At 47.8% G+C, this 16,611-nt stretch overlaps 1 protein-coding gene across 1 annotated transcript in view; it reads left to right on the forward strand.

Moving 5' to 3' along the window:
- The window catches only part of Atxn10 (ataxin 10), a 166,907-nt gene extending 159,405 nt beyond the window's left edge, over positions 1-7,502 (forward strand). Inside the window, exons 11-12 of the mRNA XM_045152030.1 lie at positions 6,610-6,797; positions 7,220-7,502. Of these exons, the coding sequence (XP_045007965.1) occupies positions 6,610-6,797; positions 7,220-7,222 (191 nt within the window). The 3' untranslated portion in view covers positions 7,223-7,502. The remainder of the gene's footprint in view (positions 1-6,609; positions 6,798-7,219) is intronic.
- The last annotated feature ends 9,109 nt before the right edge of the window (positions 7,503-16,611 follow it).

Here is a 16,611-nt window from a genome sequence, read left to right on the forward strand (position 1 = left end):
ACAATAAAGAAAATAGATGAGGGGGATAGCATTAACTTTCCACCGAAAGCAACAGAAATACCCCCAGGCTATGCAGAGTGACCTGTGGCTTTGAGTGCTCCTGTCCTGTCAGCCCTGCCTCATGCTCTCCCAATCATGTGACCCCTTCCTTCCCTCCTCTGCCCTGAACATGGTCTGTGGGTCTTTCTGCAGCATCTTTAGCCTGGGTAGCACTTGAGGCGCACCCTGCTCTCCACTGAGTACACCTTGCTTCAGAGGGCAGGATGGAGACCATGGGACTCCCTCCATGGGGAAGTCGGAGGGGACTGGATGCCTTTTGTCCCAAGTGCATACCCTCAAGTTCTGTCCTCCCTGGATGATGGAAATTGGTTTATAGTCATGTGTTTCCAGAACAATTGTAAAACTGAACTACTTGTCTATACTCTTAAAAGCCAGAGCTCTACTGTGGTCTGAAAAGACTGCTGTTTGGACATGACAGATCTTTACCACTTCCTCTTGTCTTTCGGTGGCATGGCTTACGTGTACATAGTTTGCAGAGGCCTGAAGCAGGAGGCCTGTCTAGTGCCAACCGCCAATTCACAGACCAGCTTCTTTTTTAAAAAATTTTTTTGTTTAGTCTTACTTATTTATTTGAGAGCAACAGAGAGAGAGAGAATGGACACGCCAGGGCCTCCAGCCCCTGCAAATGAACTCCAGACGCATGTGCCCCCTTGTGCATCTGGCTAACGTGGGTCCTGGGGAAGCGAGCCTCAAACCGGGGTTCTTAGGCTTCACAGGCAAGCACTCAACCACTAAGCCATCTCTCCAGCCCACAGACCAGCTTCTTCAGAGGGTTCTCATGCCTGCTCTCTGCCTGACAGGAGGAGTCCCCAAAAAGTAGTACAGACATAAATCACTTTCCTTCATGGGTTTGCTATCTAAAAATAACTTTTTTGCATATTTAGATATGTATTATTTGTAGTATGTATCACACAGATACTATATAAATTAGACATATCATATACCGTAAAATGTGAGCAAAAAATGTTTTTAACATATTTAAGTTGTTTTCAACTGAATGTGTTTTCCAACCTCAGTACTTGTAATCTTTGTCTGTTCAACAGTTGTCGTTGCCTAGAGGGCAGCTGGGGGGGAATGCCTTGGCTGCGCAGGCCCCACCGTCTTCCCGAGCCGCACAGCCCCCACAGGAGACTCGCAGGTGATGGGGTCTGGCTGTGTGCTGGAAGAACTCTTACTTGTAGAGGCAGAAGTTGGAATTTCAAGTAATTTCCATGTTAGTATTGTCCTTTTCATTTTTTTCATCAACAAAATAGGAATGTTACATGAAATATGTAGAACTGCTTTTAGTTTCTACCCAGTATTTGCTGGCCCCATTCTCAGCAAGCTCCTAGACACAGCTGTAACCCTTGATCCTGCTCACCTGTAGGTCCTTAAGTACTATTGGGTTGATAACTGGAAACATCCTACTATGAGTTAGAGAAAGTCTGTTTATCAGAAAATTTGGCTTTAATGTTTTAATTCAATTGATTATGCTTGAAAATTGACTTGGCACATAAATCTGTGGGTCCATACTGAGCTGGTTGTGAGTTTTCTCTACATTTCTGCCGTGCTAATACCCTGTCACCTAATTGGTACAAGACCATGGGCTCAGCATTGACCCGTGAGGCCCTATCGGCATGAGTGCTCTCTGTTCTCCTCCTCAGCTTCCTCGTACAGCGGCAGCAACAGCATGGTGCTTCCTGCCACCATGGTCTCCATGGCCCGGGTCACGATGCCAGGGTGCTCTACAGAAGAGCTGGCCAGCCTTGCCGAGTCCTCACTCCAGTGCTGATTGCGGGCTCTTTCAAGGCAGTTTTGCAACAAACAGGCTCATGCCTTCTATTTGTAGTAGCTATGGAAACGAGAGAAGCCTTCTCTACAAAGCTAAGCGTACAATGAAAGACTTCAAGTGTTGGTAGGATTAGAGACTTTAGAAGATGTTTAATTTTCTCCCCCACTCTTTCTTGCTCCCTGTCTCTTTAGAGAGGGAACAAGAGGGCAATGTGAATATTAACTGGGACCTGCTTTAATCTCCTTGTGACACTTAAGACTGTCTAGGTCTGCCCTGGCTGCCCAGGCTCCAGCCTTTCATAGCACACTAACAAGGAACCCATACATATTCATGACCTGGGCCTGTGGATCAGACGGCCCTTAAGACTATATTTTACAGTGTTTCTCTTTTAACTCTACTCTTGTGAAAGAGTACTTTCTTTTTTGTCATCTGTGGGTACTAAGTTAAAGTCAGATAAGAGTAATAAATTCTGGGCTGTTGCATAGGAGGATGACTCTAATAACATCAGTGCTCGTTAAGTTTCGAAACATTTGGAGAAATGATACTGAGTATTTTACCATAGAGAAGTAATGATATTGGAAGGGATAGGTATGTTTGCCCTGATTTAAAATTATAATGTGGCTTTCAGAGCGCGCCTGCAGCATCTGGGGACGCTGATCCAGGAACAATTGCTGACATGTTCCCTCCTGTCTCCATTTACTGTTGCAACAAATAAAGAGTGTTTGCACCTTTAAAAAATACGAAAATTACAATGTGCACATAGATTGACATGTCACATGTTGCCCCATATGTTAAAAAGAAAAAATAGTCCATATCCCTAATAAGAATAAACTTTAGGGCTGGATGGCATAGCAGTGAAGGCACTTAGCTGCACAAAGCCTAAGGACCCATGTCCTACTCTCCAGATCCAACATAAGCCAGATGCACGGGGTGACACAAGCAGACAAGGTCGCATATGTGCACTAGGTGGCACACGTTTGGAGTTTGATTCAGTGGCTGGAGGCCCTGGTATGCCAATTCTCTCTCTCCCCCTCATGCTCACTTTCATTCTTGCTCTCTGATGAAAACAAATTTTTTTTTAATAAGCTCTAAAAGTGTGTGCAGGGCTGGGTGTGAGGACCAGCTATATACAATAGAATTTGTACTTGCTGAATCTGAAATGCTGGGCATCTGAACCCAAATGTTCTTATTAGAAAGAGGAATAGGCCAGAGGACCCTTGGGTGGTATTTGTTCTGTGAATGAGCGACACCCTCGTGAGGGGGTCCTTCCTTTCTGCCGAGAGCCTGTGTGCAGGACTTTCAACTTCATGGTTCTCCTCAGAAGCGAGTGGTTGATGTTGCTGATAACATGAAAGGATGTTAAATACACAGTCAAGTGACAAGTGCCAGGGTGTGCAGTTGTTCCTTTATTTCTGATTTTCAAGGCACTGAGGAGTTGGCTCACGGCACTCTTATGACCACACTTCCCAGCTCCTCCACTGCCTTCATGTCCCCTGGGCCTCCCGGCGTCCTCTACCAGGTTGTCATTTCTGTCATGTTTTGTCCTGGACCCACCGTGTTCAAACAACACCCGGCTGTGAGCAGAGCCCTGCTGCAGGGTCCTAGGGCTCCTTGTCAGTCTCACCCTCTGCCGTCACCTCCCCTCCCGCAGGCAGTAGGTATCACATCAGGCCTTTTCTATACAATCAGCTCTTAAACAGGGGTGGCTGGTGAGAAAATACCATGTTAACAGTGTTTTCACAAAATGTGGTAAGTCCCCTTCTGCCGTGAAATGAAGGTGATTGAAGGCACTTTCTTGTCCGGCACCAGGGCCTCCTGCTGGTGTGAAGCTGTTGTGAACCTTCTGTTTGCACACTCAACATCCTTGCCCGGTTTGCATTTGTATTGATTTGCTTCCCTGGAATCCCAGCCCCACATAAGCTCAGGAAACCACTGCGCTGCAAGAGCAGTGTCGCTGGTGGGGCACTGCAGCACTGCCCCGTTGGCATTGGAGAAGGTACACTTGCTTTTACACACGCTACTAATGCTTGCCAGCCCATGCTGGGACAAAGAACAAACAGGGTAATATGGCACCAGTCCTGTTGGAGGAGCGCAGAGTCATCCGGGCAGATGGACGTACAACAAGTAACGATAGGTGTGTCATTTTCACAACTACTGTTGGGCTGGTGCTTTGTACCGGGACCAGACTGGGTTCTGGGGATATGAAAGTGAGGTGGGTGTGGCTTCTGCCCTTGAGGGGCTCGTAGATAAGTGCAGCGTGTTATGATGAGAACTCTTACTTAGAAAGTGCTTGGAAACCCGCCACAGGCTGAGCAGCTTCACCTGGTGTCAGGAAAGGGGAGACCACTGGAGGAAGGCTCCTAGGAGCTGGCACTCAGCTGAGCCCTGCAGACTGGGTGTGCCCTCTGAGAAAGGAAATTGGGAGGGGAGACGAGAAAGACTTGCCAGGTCAGGGACAGGGTGTGGGAAGACAGAGGCAAGCCCTAAGGTGTAATAAGACTGGCTGGGGTCTAAGTGGCAAAGGGCCCCTGGCAAAAGAAAGATGTGGGGCTGTTGGGTTGGTCCTGGCTTGCCGTCCAGGAAGCTGATTTGATAACTTGAACCTTGGGTGGTGGCGCTTTACCTCCAGCACCTGCGTTCTTAGCTCGTGGTAACGGTGCTGAGCCGCTCAGCCTCCGAGTGCGGCCCGCCATCCCCGGTTTGCCCACGCTCGTTTATCTTTAAGTGAATGACCAGGAAGTTTTAGAAAGGAAAAAAGCGTTTTGCTTCTGTCATTTACAGCTAGAGAGTTATAAGCATAGGCCAGTCCTACCCCTCAGTCCTCCATGTTTCCTTGCCTGAGTTTAAATCTCAGATGTCCTTGGTTCTCCAGATCTCTGCTTCTTGTTTTACATAAAAGTGAGAAGACGACTGTTACAGGGATAGTGTCATCCCGGGTGTGAAGGGTTCGTTGTTCAGAAATGACCTCGTGTGCTCAGAGTGTCTTGACACCTGTAATTGTTAGACTTTCCCATGCTGGCACAAAGTGGAGGTTCAGTGTTGGTGGAAGACGACGGCAGAAAGGCAAGTCTGGGTTCTGAGACATCAGCGTATTTGTATGGATTCAGTCTCCAGACAAGACATGCAGCCTTATACAGTCACTGGGCTTTGTCATGGTGGATGACAGACATATTGCCAAGTGAAAACATTCCCTACTAAAGCAGTGACTAAGCACAGAGTCAACATCCGCTGGGCAAGTGCCGTCCCTGTGCTGAGCCTTCTGAAAGTCATTGACACGTCAAGTGGTCTCAGTGATAAACCTTCAAAGACCAGTGGGTCATTCAGTCAACCAAGCCCTCCAAGCCCACAGACATGAGCCCAGCCCTAAACTGAGGAGCTAGGAGAGGCCAGCCAGAGGGGGGATGTGGTCAGGAACAGAGCTGGCCCTTGGTCTCTGGAATGGCTTGGCAGGGGTGGGCTTCGGGGTCCAGGATGACACCGCCTTTTAAAGCCTCACAGAACACCTCCTGATGATGCCACACCCCTGCTTTGATGCTCGGGTTCTCTTCTGCGGGCAGGCTTACGGTTTACAGTTTTCTGTGAGGTTACTGATGGAGCGAGAAACAGTTTTCTTTTCTAAGTAATACTAGAGAGCCACCAGCTTGATGGCTGCTGACGGCTTCTCGGCATCTCACTTCGGGGTGGAGATCTAGAGCTGTCTCTGGGCAGAAAGTCCAGAAGCCTGCCTCTTTGGCCCTAGGCTCTGTTGTGGCTCGTGGATGGAGCGCGCCCCTGCTCTGGCTTTGGGGCAGCCTGAGTGTGTGCGTCTGGAGGCCGTCAGGACATGGGTTGTTTTTTTTGTCACCATCTGGCCATGGGAGAGGAAGCATTTTTCTTAGAACAAGTACGGATTCCAGCCTATGCCTGTGGCTCTCTCTGGACCAAGGTACAGGCCCAAATAGGAGCCCATTCTCAACAGTCTCATGTGTCCCTGGTTCCAGCCACCGAACCCAGGTCTCAGTGGCTGTTTTCATAGGTCTCTTGTACAAAGGTGTATAGTACAACTTAATTTTCCCTGCAGGTCACACAGCTCCTGATAGCTAAGTTACATTCCACATGAGTGATGCAGTGGATGCCACCCCAGCCTGCTGGTCATCTTCATTCTCATGAGCAGGACACGGAGCAGGAAGCTTCATTTGAGAGTCGGGGCATGAGGAGAAGTGAGGGTCTTGTGTTCTCCAGAGTGTGAGTATTCACACTGGACCCTGAAAACCCTTCACAGGCCTCAGGCTTTGTCTCTGAATTTCTGAATGGGGGGAAGTTCCACACTGACTCCTAGGAAACCATTCTTACTGATAGCCACGCCTACTTTAAACATATCTTATTCCTGTCTGATTCTGACCCAGTGCTTCCAGTGGGTCTGCAACCCTCGCCTTGCCCTTCCCTGGTTAATCAGCATAACTACCAACACGTGTGCTTGTGTGTCTGCCCACCCTCGAACCTCAGCAGTGACACCCCAGCCTTCACCCCCCTCGTGGTGTTCCTCAGAGGCCAAACAACTGCTCTGGGCTGATCACTGGTGTCACACAGTGCATGTGTAACATCCATGTGTAGCGTGTGCTGTTACAGCCTTTCCAGCGATCCGCTGGTGCATAGCTGTAGTCCGCCTACCCTGCAGACAGGCATGTCAGCCGTCCTCCTCTCCCCTGCTCTTGTGCCCCCTGCTCTTTGCTGGTGGCACTCGGTGTCAGTCCCACAGCAGACGAGCACACTGTCATATTCCTTCACGCTAGCTCCAGTTCTTATGCAGTGGGTGGTGTATGCCATCCGAAACCTGACTGAAGACAACAGCCAAAACCAAGATGTGATTGCAAAAATGGAGGACCAGGGACTGGCAGATGCATCCCTGCTGAAGAAAATGGGTTTTGAAGTTGAAAAAAGAGGGGAGAGGCTGATTCTAAAGTGTACTAGTGATCCCCCACCGCTGGTAAGTGTCCCTCCTCTGCTCACTCCCAGGGAGCTGTTTTCACACCCCGTGGCCTCAGCACCACGAGGGCTTCCGTGAGAACACGGAGACAGGAGAAGGTTGCCCTCCGACTTGATCACCAGCAGCCTGAGGAGAGCTAGAGCTGCAAATCACTTTTTGGTCAGGCTTTATGTCCCATTTGCTTAAAACTGAAAACTCATGCTGAGCAACATATACAAAGACATGCTGGAATTTACAAGTGGTCTAAATAAGTTCCTGACGGAAATGAGGGTTTCTTTAAAAGGCAGCAAATGCCCGCTACTTGTGAAGAGTAGGAAGCCAGGCCGCTACTGCTGTGCCGTGGCAGGGCCAGGTTGCGTGTGGCCTTGGTGCAGAGCTCTGAGCTTGTTTCCTCATCTGATCCTGTTTCTGTTTCTTTGTAGTGAATGCCTCCTCAGCAGAGCAACTCGGCAGCACGTGAAGTGACAAGCTTGTGAAGATGTAGTACTGGTTCTGGACTTGGACCCTTAGACATTAGCGCTTGATACATGTAAGCTATAAGCAGAAGTCCCCAAGTGTCCCCATTTCCTTGCAGTGACTGTAACTGTCTGGCCTGCTTTTGTCGCCCTGGACAGATTGTGTATCCTTTGATCTACATTGTTCTTACTGTTGTGGCAGATAATAAACCTTGCCAAGGGTACAGCCCTTATTTGGCAAAGACTATGACACTTGCTTGGATTATATAATGTCCGTCCCTTCAGACAGCAAGTGAGCTTCATTCTTTTGATTCTCTGCCTCTGAACTCTGGCAGGCACTTGAGTAGTTTCTCACTGTGATCAATTCTCTTGTCACCCCCTCCGCCTTTCAGAAAGATGGCCATGACGCCTTTCCCATTCCTTCATGGGGAGCCCTTCCTCTTTGTGTTCAGTGTTTTCTATCACTGAGCCTCCTGTAGAAGATGTTAGGAGTGAGGAAGCATGTAGTCGCTTAACTCTGTCGTCACTGAGCCCCCCGTGGAAGGTGGAGGGTGTGAGAGCGAAAGGGTGCGCACACTCAACTCTGCATGCTAGGTTGTCCTAGAAGCAGAGCTCCACCCTCTGATTTAAAGTCAAATCCTACATCTTGCCCATCTTTGTGCCTCTGAAACTCATGAAAGAAGATGGGTATGTGCAGTGCCGCAGTGGGCAAGGGACATCCCCATTGTGTTCGGTTTAAAAGCACCGGTTTCTAAAAGATGCCGCTCAGCTTTAGCTGTGGTTTGCTAGAGCCACAGGTGCTTGAGGGAGCAAGAGCTGCTGACATCTAGCTCCCCAGCTGCCTCGGCATTTGTGTCAGAGGTGAGACTGGCTCGGGCAAGCACTGGACTGTAAGCACCGGGATCACTCGGTCCCATCTCCACACCACAGTGGGAGGTTGTGCTGTGAGCAGCCTGCTGTAAATGGAGATGTCCAGATTTCACAAAATTCCTGTTGAACCTTCTAATAAAGTGAATAAAGTCCTTCCTGAGTTGGTTCACAGATACACTTGACTTGTGTTTTAACAATGGCTTCAGCTTGTTGAGAATGGAAGGCAGCCTTCCTGGAAGCTGTCTGCCCCACTCCGTAACAGAAGAAGCATCAGGTTCTAAGCCTACAGTGGTTATGACTCATTCCTGGGATGTTTAGCCATTAAAAACTCTAAAATACACAAACAAGCCATTCCCTGCTGGGGCACAAAGGGTTAAAATCTGTTCTGTCCATAGAGATTTGGCCAAAGGGGAAACAGTGGGAGTCCTTTCTCCTTCTCACAAGTTTGCAGTGGGCGTTCTTCCTCTCAGTGGATGTGTGCACACCAGTGGAATCACACAGACATGTCGGTGTGCTCCAGATAACAACAAACACAGGGAAATAAAGGGAGGTTTGTGAGAATGTGGCGTGGGGCGCACAGTGGGCACTGAGTGGGAGGTGGGGGCTTGCGCATCGAGAACACGCTGGCGGCCGCACTGCGCTGCTTTTCACTCCCGGGGAAGTCGAAGGCTTGAGCCCAGCAGCCTGTCTGTGCTCCCAGAGCCTCGTCACACATGCTCTAGGGGATTAAGTCACCCCCTCAATCAGCCCTTCAGCGGGGAAGAAAAGCAAGCCGGCCCCGCAGAATTTGTAAAGATACAGAATGGTCACAGCGAGCGCGCTTTGTGACTATTGTCTTCAAGAGCGCATGAACAAAGCTTTGGGCCTGCGTCATGTCCACAAATGGAGGAGGAAGGGTGCTGGGCTGGGTGGTGAGGCCAAGCGCTCTCCGTACTTCTCCAACAATGCCTAACAACGGGTAAGGTTTCAGGATTCGACTGCTGTGCTGTTCAGTTTGTCCATGTGCCTCATGGTGGTTTGGGGGATATTTAGAAACGGATGTCATGTTGCATATTTCTGTTCAGAAATTTCAGTCTAACCACAGGACTTAGGGAGCTCCTAAGAAATGTCCTTTTACAGTGTGGATATAGAGAAGTGGTTAAGATAATGGATGAGCTACTAGTTAGCAAACTTTAAATTAATATTGTTTCATGTGTGTCTTGTCCATTCTCCTTTGAAGCCATTCATAACATCACCTGGCATTTGAAGTTTTATAAATGGCTTTTTTTTCCCCCAACTCTTGTAATTTCTATCCTAGAATGAAAAATAAATAAAAATGATAGGCTAGCCAGGCCTGGTAGCACTTGTCTTTAATCCCAGCCCTTGGGAGGCTTAGGTAGGAGGATTGCTGTGAGTTCGAGGCCAGCCTGAGACTGCATGATGAATTACAGGTCAGCCTGGGCTAGAGTGAGACCCTACCTCAAAACACCCCCTCCAAAAAAATGCCAGGCTTTATACAGGAAGAAAATATTTTTAAAAATGTATTTCAACATGGGTACATTCCCACAAAAGAAATCTCTGTCTGCATGTCAAACAGTGGAATTAAGGCAGAATTTGAAAATGCAGAAAAGTGGAGGGAAAACCTTTTTTACATAACATCTAATGAAAAACTAGTCCATTGAAAGGGGCCAGACGCACTCTGGGTGCTGTCCGAGGTTCTGACAGCGTCGGCTCGTCTGAGTGTAAACCTGAGTCCTCGGCACGGGTTTGTGGAACTGTTCTTTCAAGACCACAATACCTATTTCCCTCTTCCTTCCGCTTTTTACATTTGCTTGCCTTTAGGTCAAGTGTGACACAGTGTTGTACAGTATGAATGTGATTTTCCATCTACACTGAGTTTTAAATTAAGCTTCTTCTGTAAATGTCATGATTGTATAACTCCTTCATCACACTCTGTCACATCAACATGAGCATGACTTTTTGAAGGTTTGTAATAATTGTTTTGTTCTTTTTTTGTTTTGTTTTTGCTTAGTTTTTTTGAGGTAGGGTCTCACTCTAGCCCAGATGATCTGGAACTCAGGGTGGCCTCAAACTCACAGCAATCCTATCTCTGCCTCCCAAGTGCTGGGATTTAAGGTGTACACCACCACACCCAGCAATAATTGTTTTTAATCTTGCTCTAACTAAAACCTGATTTTTTTCTGTCTGTTTAAAACAAATAGCATGCATACATTCTTGTTCCTCGCAGTGGTGAGCATGTGTGTCTGACCTCACTGGTGTGGGAGCACAGGAGGATGGTCCCAGCTCACAGCCCTACCCACCTCACAAGGCATGGAGGGAGAAGTAGAGTCACAGAGAAGTCCAGAGTTCCAGATCACAAAGCAGTAAGCCTTTAATGACTCATTGGTACCGTTAGCTGGAAGGGAATCAGTGGAGAAAAAAATAGGGCTTCTTGTAGCAGAAAGGCTGGAACGTGAGAAACTGGGCAGAATGTAGACACGCTAAAGTCTACTGTCGGCTCCCCTGCTTGCCAGCTGTTTCTCCTGAAGCAGCGTGGCAGACTCTGGGCTCTCCGCGGCAAGCAGGACGGACACGACCCTACCCACACAAAGCCTGCATTCCAGTGAGGCTGACAAGGGCACAAGTGAACTGGCCCGAAGCAGGAGCAGCACACTGCCGTCAGCACAGGAGGAGTGCAGGCTGATGGGTACGTGTTCTGAGCAGAGGCCAGAGACTGGAGAAGAGACTTTCGGACAAGGGATCTGCAAGCATCAGGGCCAGCACTGGGGCCAGGGCCTAGAACCACAAGGAGACTGGGGTAAGACTGGTCAGAGTGTGAGTGGGGCGAGAGGTGCCCGGCCTCCAAGGCGCTTCACTGAATTTTACTTGAACATGCTTTGTGAGGGTGTGGAATTGGTTGGCCAAGGGGTGGGAAGATTGTACTTTGGTTTAAATGCCTCCTGTCAAGGCTGTGCAGGAAAACTATGCGTGTAAACCAGATGCACAAGGTGGCACTTGCATCTGGAGTTCGTTTGCAGTGGTTAGAGGCCCTGGTGTGCCCATTCTCTCTACGTGCAAACAAACAAATAACTTCCACAAAGAAAACTCCAGGCCCAGGTAGCAATCAGTTCTACCAACATTTCAAGAATGTATGCTGATTACATGCAAAACTTTCCAGAAAAACAAGAAGACTGTTTCATGACTCACATTTTAGGAGGCCAGGATAGCCTTGATAAGGATTCATGAAAATGTACTTGGAGAAAGGGAAACCAATCTTGTATATGGATGTCGTTCCACAAACAATACTAACAAGTGTCAGGGTTGCAAGAATAGTATAGTGCCAAGCGTGGTGGCGCCTGCCTTCAATCCCAGCACTCAGGAGGCAGAGGTAGGAGGATCGCTGTGAGTTCGAGGCCACCCTGAGACTGCATAGTAAATTCCAGGTCAGCCTGGGCTAGAGTGAAACCCTACCTTGAAAAACCAAAAAAAAAATAGTGTAGTATGGCTTTAAAACTGGCTAGTAAACCTCACCATGTTAACAAATTAAAATCATCAGTCTGTACAGAAAAAAAAAATATAAATATATATATAAAGGCAGAGGTAGAAGGATTGCCGTGAGTTCAAGGCCACCCTGAGACTATGTAGTAAAACTCAGGTCAACCTGGGCCAGAGTGAGATCCTACTTCAAAAAACAAACAACAACAAAAAAAAACCCCAACAAATTAGGAATAAAGGGGTGCTTTCCTGATAATAAAGTTGAAATTTTTCCTTTTGATAATAAAAATGAAGCAAGATTATGTACAGTTTACCATTGGTAGTTACTTGTATTGGAAAAGTGAAACAGGCAGTGAAATACAGAGGTGTGGAAGGAAGATGAAGAGGGAACTAATAGGAAAAGAAAGCAGGATTCTTTATAGCTGATGGAACAAAAAAATAAAATGAGAATGAAACAGCAAGGTTGTTGGATATATGGTAAATATACAAAGGACCATTGAGCTTAAACCTGCTGGCAGTGTAATTAGAATATAAGGTTTTAAAATAAATTATAAACAAGGGATTTTCAAAAGATGAATAACAGGTATGTTGCAAGAAAAGCCTGGCTGGGGAGGTGCTCCATGGATAAGCTGTAGTTCAAGCCCTGGTGTCCATGTGTCCTCCCCAGACACAGTGGACAAGGCAGAGCCACGTGATCTTCTGTCACCTAGCAATTGACAGCAAGAAGGGCAGGACTGATTCTCAAAAGGCTACCCTTAGCTACCTACTCCTCCCTCCCTCCATCTGTCTCTCTCTGTCTTGTGCATGCATGTGTACACATGCACTTAAAAAATTGGGCTGGGCATTGTGGAAATCAGTGTGGAGGTTCCTAAAACAGCTAAAGATTGATCTACCATATGACCCAGCTATAGCACTCCTAGGCCTATATCCAAAGGACCTGTCTCATTTCCTTAGAAGTACGTGCTCTACCATGTTTATTGCTGCTCAGTTTATAATAGCTGGGAAATGGAACCAGCCTAGATGTCCCTCAACTGATGAGTGGATAATGACGATGTGGCACATTTATACAATGGAGTTCTACTCAGCGGTAAAGAAAAATGAAGTTATGAAATTTGCAGAAAAATGGATGGACCTGGAAAGGATTATACTAAAGTAACCCAGGCCCAGAAAGCCAAGCGCCACATGTTCTCTCTCATATATGGATCCTAGCTACAGATGATTGGGCTTCTGCGTGAGAAGGAAAATACTTGGTAGCAGAGGCCAGTAAGTTAAAAAGGAGACATAAAGGGTAGAGAAAGGAAGGGAGGAGGGTACTTAATAGGTTGATATTGTATATATGTAAGTACAATGATTGAGATGGGGAGGTAATATGATGTAGAATGGAAGTTCAAAGGGGAAAGTGTCAGGGGGGGAGGGAGGGAATTACCATGGGATATTTTTTTATAATCATGGAAAATGTTAATAAAAAATTAAAAATTAAAAAAAAAATTGGGCTGGGGAGACAGCTTAGTGATTAAACACTTACTTGAAACCTGGGTTCATTTTCCCAGTACCCAACTGCACAGAGTGACACATGCATCTGGGGTTTGTTTACAGAAGAGAAATGCCCTGAGGTACCCATACCCTCTCTCTCAATTCACAAATGAATAAGAATATTAAATAAAAACAGGTGATAGCCCCAGGAGGGAAGCTGATGGTAGGATGCCTGTCAATGAACTGAAGCACCAGGGTGCCCAATGGCTGCAGCATGGCCCCTGGAGAGATGTGGAAGTGTATAAACTTATTCCACCCTGAAAAAACAAAAGTCAAAGCAGCAAGAGGAGCTGCCCAACTGACTCTAGGACTGAGGCTGGAGTGGGGTTCAGCTTTGCCTGTTATTGATGTGACAGCCCTGGGTACCATCCTTAGCACTGCAAAGGAAAAATGTCAGAACTATGACATGCAAGATTCTGTTACTATTATACTGGAACCAGGATCAATCACAGAAGTCTATAAATAGATCCTGGTATTAGGATGTATAAACTTTTCCAGAATTATTTTTTTCTTTGAAGGCAATTTTAAGGGCAGGATAGCATTTCTAGGATTAATGAAAATGTATCACAGGAAGTACTGAATATGGCAGGGACATCTTGACCCCAGCATATAAAAATGACCTTTCTGTAGTGGAGGAGCACTACATCACATTTCTGACCATGTGTGTCAGAGGGCAGGAAACCCACATAAGACTCCAGGGCTTTCTGCCCCAGCACAGTGTCTAGGGATTCCATGTATTATATATAGCTCAGCATCTCTTGGCTAAAGTGAAAAGGTGTATCATGATCCTCTAGAAATCAAAACACTGCCAAGTGCTTAGTGCCCTCTGGATTTTGGGTGCAAGGTACCCCTCATTTGAGCGTGTTGCTCACTGCACAAGTTGCTCAGCCCACGAGGTTGCTAATTAGGAGGGGCCCACAGCACAAAGCTCTGTGGCAGGTCATGGCTGTCTGGGCCATTTGGTTCAGCAGGTCCAGTGGTGCCTAACATGCCATTAGCAGTGGCCCTCACGGCAGGGGTGGAGTTCGTAATGGGCTCAGCAACATGCACCTATCCTCCCAAAGGTCATCTTGGCTACTAGGGCCACTACTTAGTGGCCAGTGAACTCATGTCATGGCTCCGCTTCCAGGTTGATGAGCTTCTGTGATGAAGGGCCAGCAGTTCCTCTTGGATCTGCCGTCTGTGCTCGTAGCGTGACAGAAGGTGCTTAAACATGTCAGCCACAACCATAGGACTGACTGCTGGTTAGGGCTGTTTCTCATGACTACTCCCTTGACTTGTTAAGAATATGTGTTATATGTATAGCACAGCAAATATCTTTCCCATTGTATCCTCATTATGCCGCATAGATATACTGACTTCATGTTACCATGCTTTTAATTAAGCACAGTTAACTTTGCATCATAGAACTTACTCAGTTGCAGGATATCGAGGAAATGCACATCACTGAAGGACGTCCTCTTCTGATGAAGAACTAGTATGTTTTTGGAAGTTTGTGAGATATGGTATCATGTTCCTGTCTTCATAGGATGTGATTCATGATGTACTGGATGGTGCATGGGTATCCAGCTACAGAATGTCAGGTGTGGACAGGCCACGGGATGTGCGGATTTCTGAGTGTGTCTTAACCTTGGAGGTAGGACCGCAAAGGTGCAGGCAGCCCTCTCTATGGATTCCACACCCCTAGATCAGAAGTGTTAGGGGGAATATTATATCTATTTTTCTTATCAAGAATCTCCAAAATATTATGCTATGACAAGTATTTAAAGAGATTTACATTGTGTTTGGAATTATAAGTAATCTAGAGAGGATTTATACTACACTGATTCTTTGCAAATATTATACTATTTTAAAGAAGGGTCTTTAGCATTTGTAAGTTACTGGCATCTGTATATTCTAGCCATGTATTTTGGACCTGGTAAGGCACCACAGAAGGGAGTCAGAGACCTGTTAAGCGCCCCTCCCCCTCCAGCAAGCAAGAGGACCACCCTTACCACCTATCTTTGCTTATAGGCCTGTGAATACACACAAGGCCCTGAGATGAAGTAGAATGTGAGCCACAAACAGGCACTCCAAAGAACTCCAAAAGCTTATGTGTGTGGGATGGGTGTGCTCTGGACAGAAGTGCATGCGGGTGGATGTGCTGTGGACAGGAAGTGTGTGTGGGATGGATAATATGGTGTGGACAGGAAGTGTGTGTGGGATGGATATGGTGTGGACAGGAGGCGTATGTGGGATGGATGTGGTATGGACAGGAGGGGTGTGTGGGATGGATATGGTGTGGACAGGAAGTGTGTGTGGGATGGATATGGTGTGGACAGGAGGCGTATGTGGGATGGATGTGGTATGGACAGGAGGGGTGTGTGGGATGGATGTGGTGTGGACAGGAGGCGTGTGTGGGATGCAATGGTATGGACAGGAGGGGTGTGTGGGATGGATGTGGTGTGGACAGGAGGGGTGTGTGGGATGGATGTGGTGTGGACAGGAGGCGTGTGTGGGATGGATGTGGTGTGGACAGGAGGCGTGTGTGGGATGCAATGGTATGGACAGGAGGGGTGTGTGGGATGGATGTGGTGTGGACAGGAGGCGTGTGTGGGATGGAATGGTATGGACAGGAGGCGTGTGTGGGATGGATGTGGTGTAGACAGGAGGCGTGTGTGGGATGGATGTGGTGTGGACAGGAGGCGTGTGTGGGATGGAATGGTATGGACAGGAGGGGTGTGTGGGATGGATGTGGTGTGGACAGGAAGCGTGTGTGGGATGGAATGGTATGGACAGGAGGCGTGTGTGGGATGGATATGGTGTAGACAGGAGGCGTGTGTGGGATGGATATGGTGTGGACAGGAGGCGTGTGTGGGATGGATGTGGTATGGACAGGAGGGGTGTGTGGGATGGATGTGGTGTGGACAGGAAGCGTGTGTGGGATGGAATGGTATGGACAGGAGGCGTGTGTGGGATGGATATGGTGTGGACAGGAAGAGTGTGTGGGATGGATGTGTGGACAGGAGGCGAGTGTGGGATGGATGTGGTGTGGACAGCAGGCGTGTGTGGGATGGATGTGGTGTGGACAGGAAGCTTGTGTGGGAGGGATGTGGTGTGGACAGGAGGCGTGTGTGGGATGGATGTGGTGTGGACAGGAAGCGTGTGTGGGATGGATATGGTGTGGACAGGAAGCGTGTGTGGGATGGAATGGTGTGGACAGGAGGCGAGTGTGGGATGGATGTGGTGTGGACAGCAGGCGTGTGTGGGATGGATGTGGTGTGGACAGGACGCGTGTGTGGGATGGATGTGGTGTGGACAGGAAGCTTGTGTGGGATGGATGCGGTGTGGACAGGAGGCGTGTGTGGGATGGATGTGGTGTGGACAGGAAGCGTGTGTGGGATGGATATGGTGTGGACAGGAGGGGTGTGTGGGATGGATGTGGTGTGGACAGGAGGCGTGTGTGGGATGGATGTGGTGTGGACAGGAAGCGTGTGTGGGAT

Source organism: Jaculus jaculus, chromosome 6 (assembly GCF_020740685.1).
Source record: "Jaculus jaculus isolate mJacJac1 chromosome 6, mJacJac1.mat.Y.cur, whole genome shotgun sequence".
Taxonomy (NCBI): Eukaryota; Metazoa; Chordata; class Mammalia; order Rodentia; family Dipodidae; genus Jaculus; species Jaculus jaculus.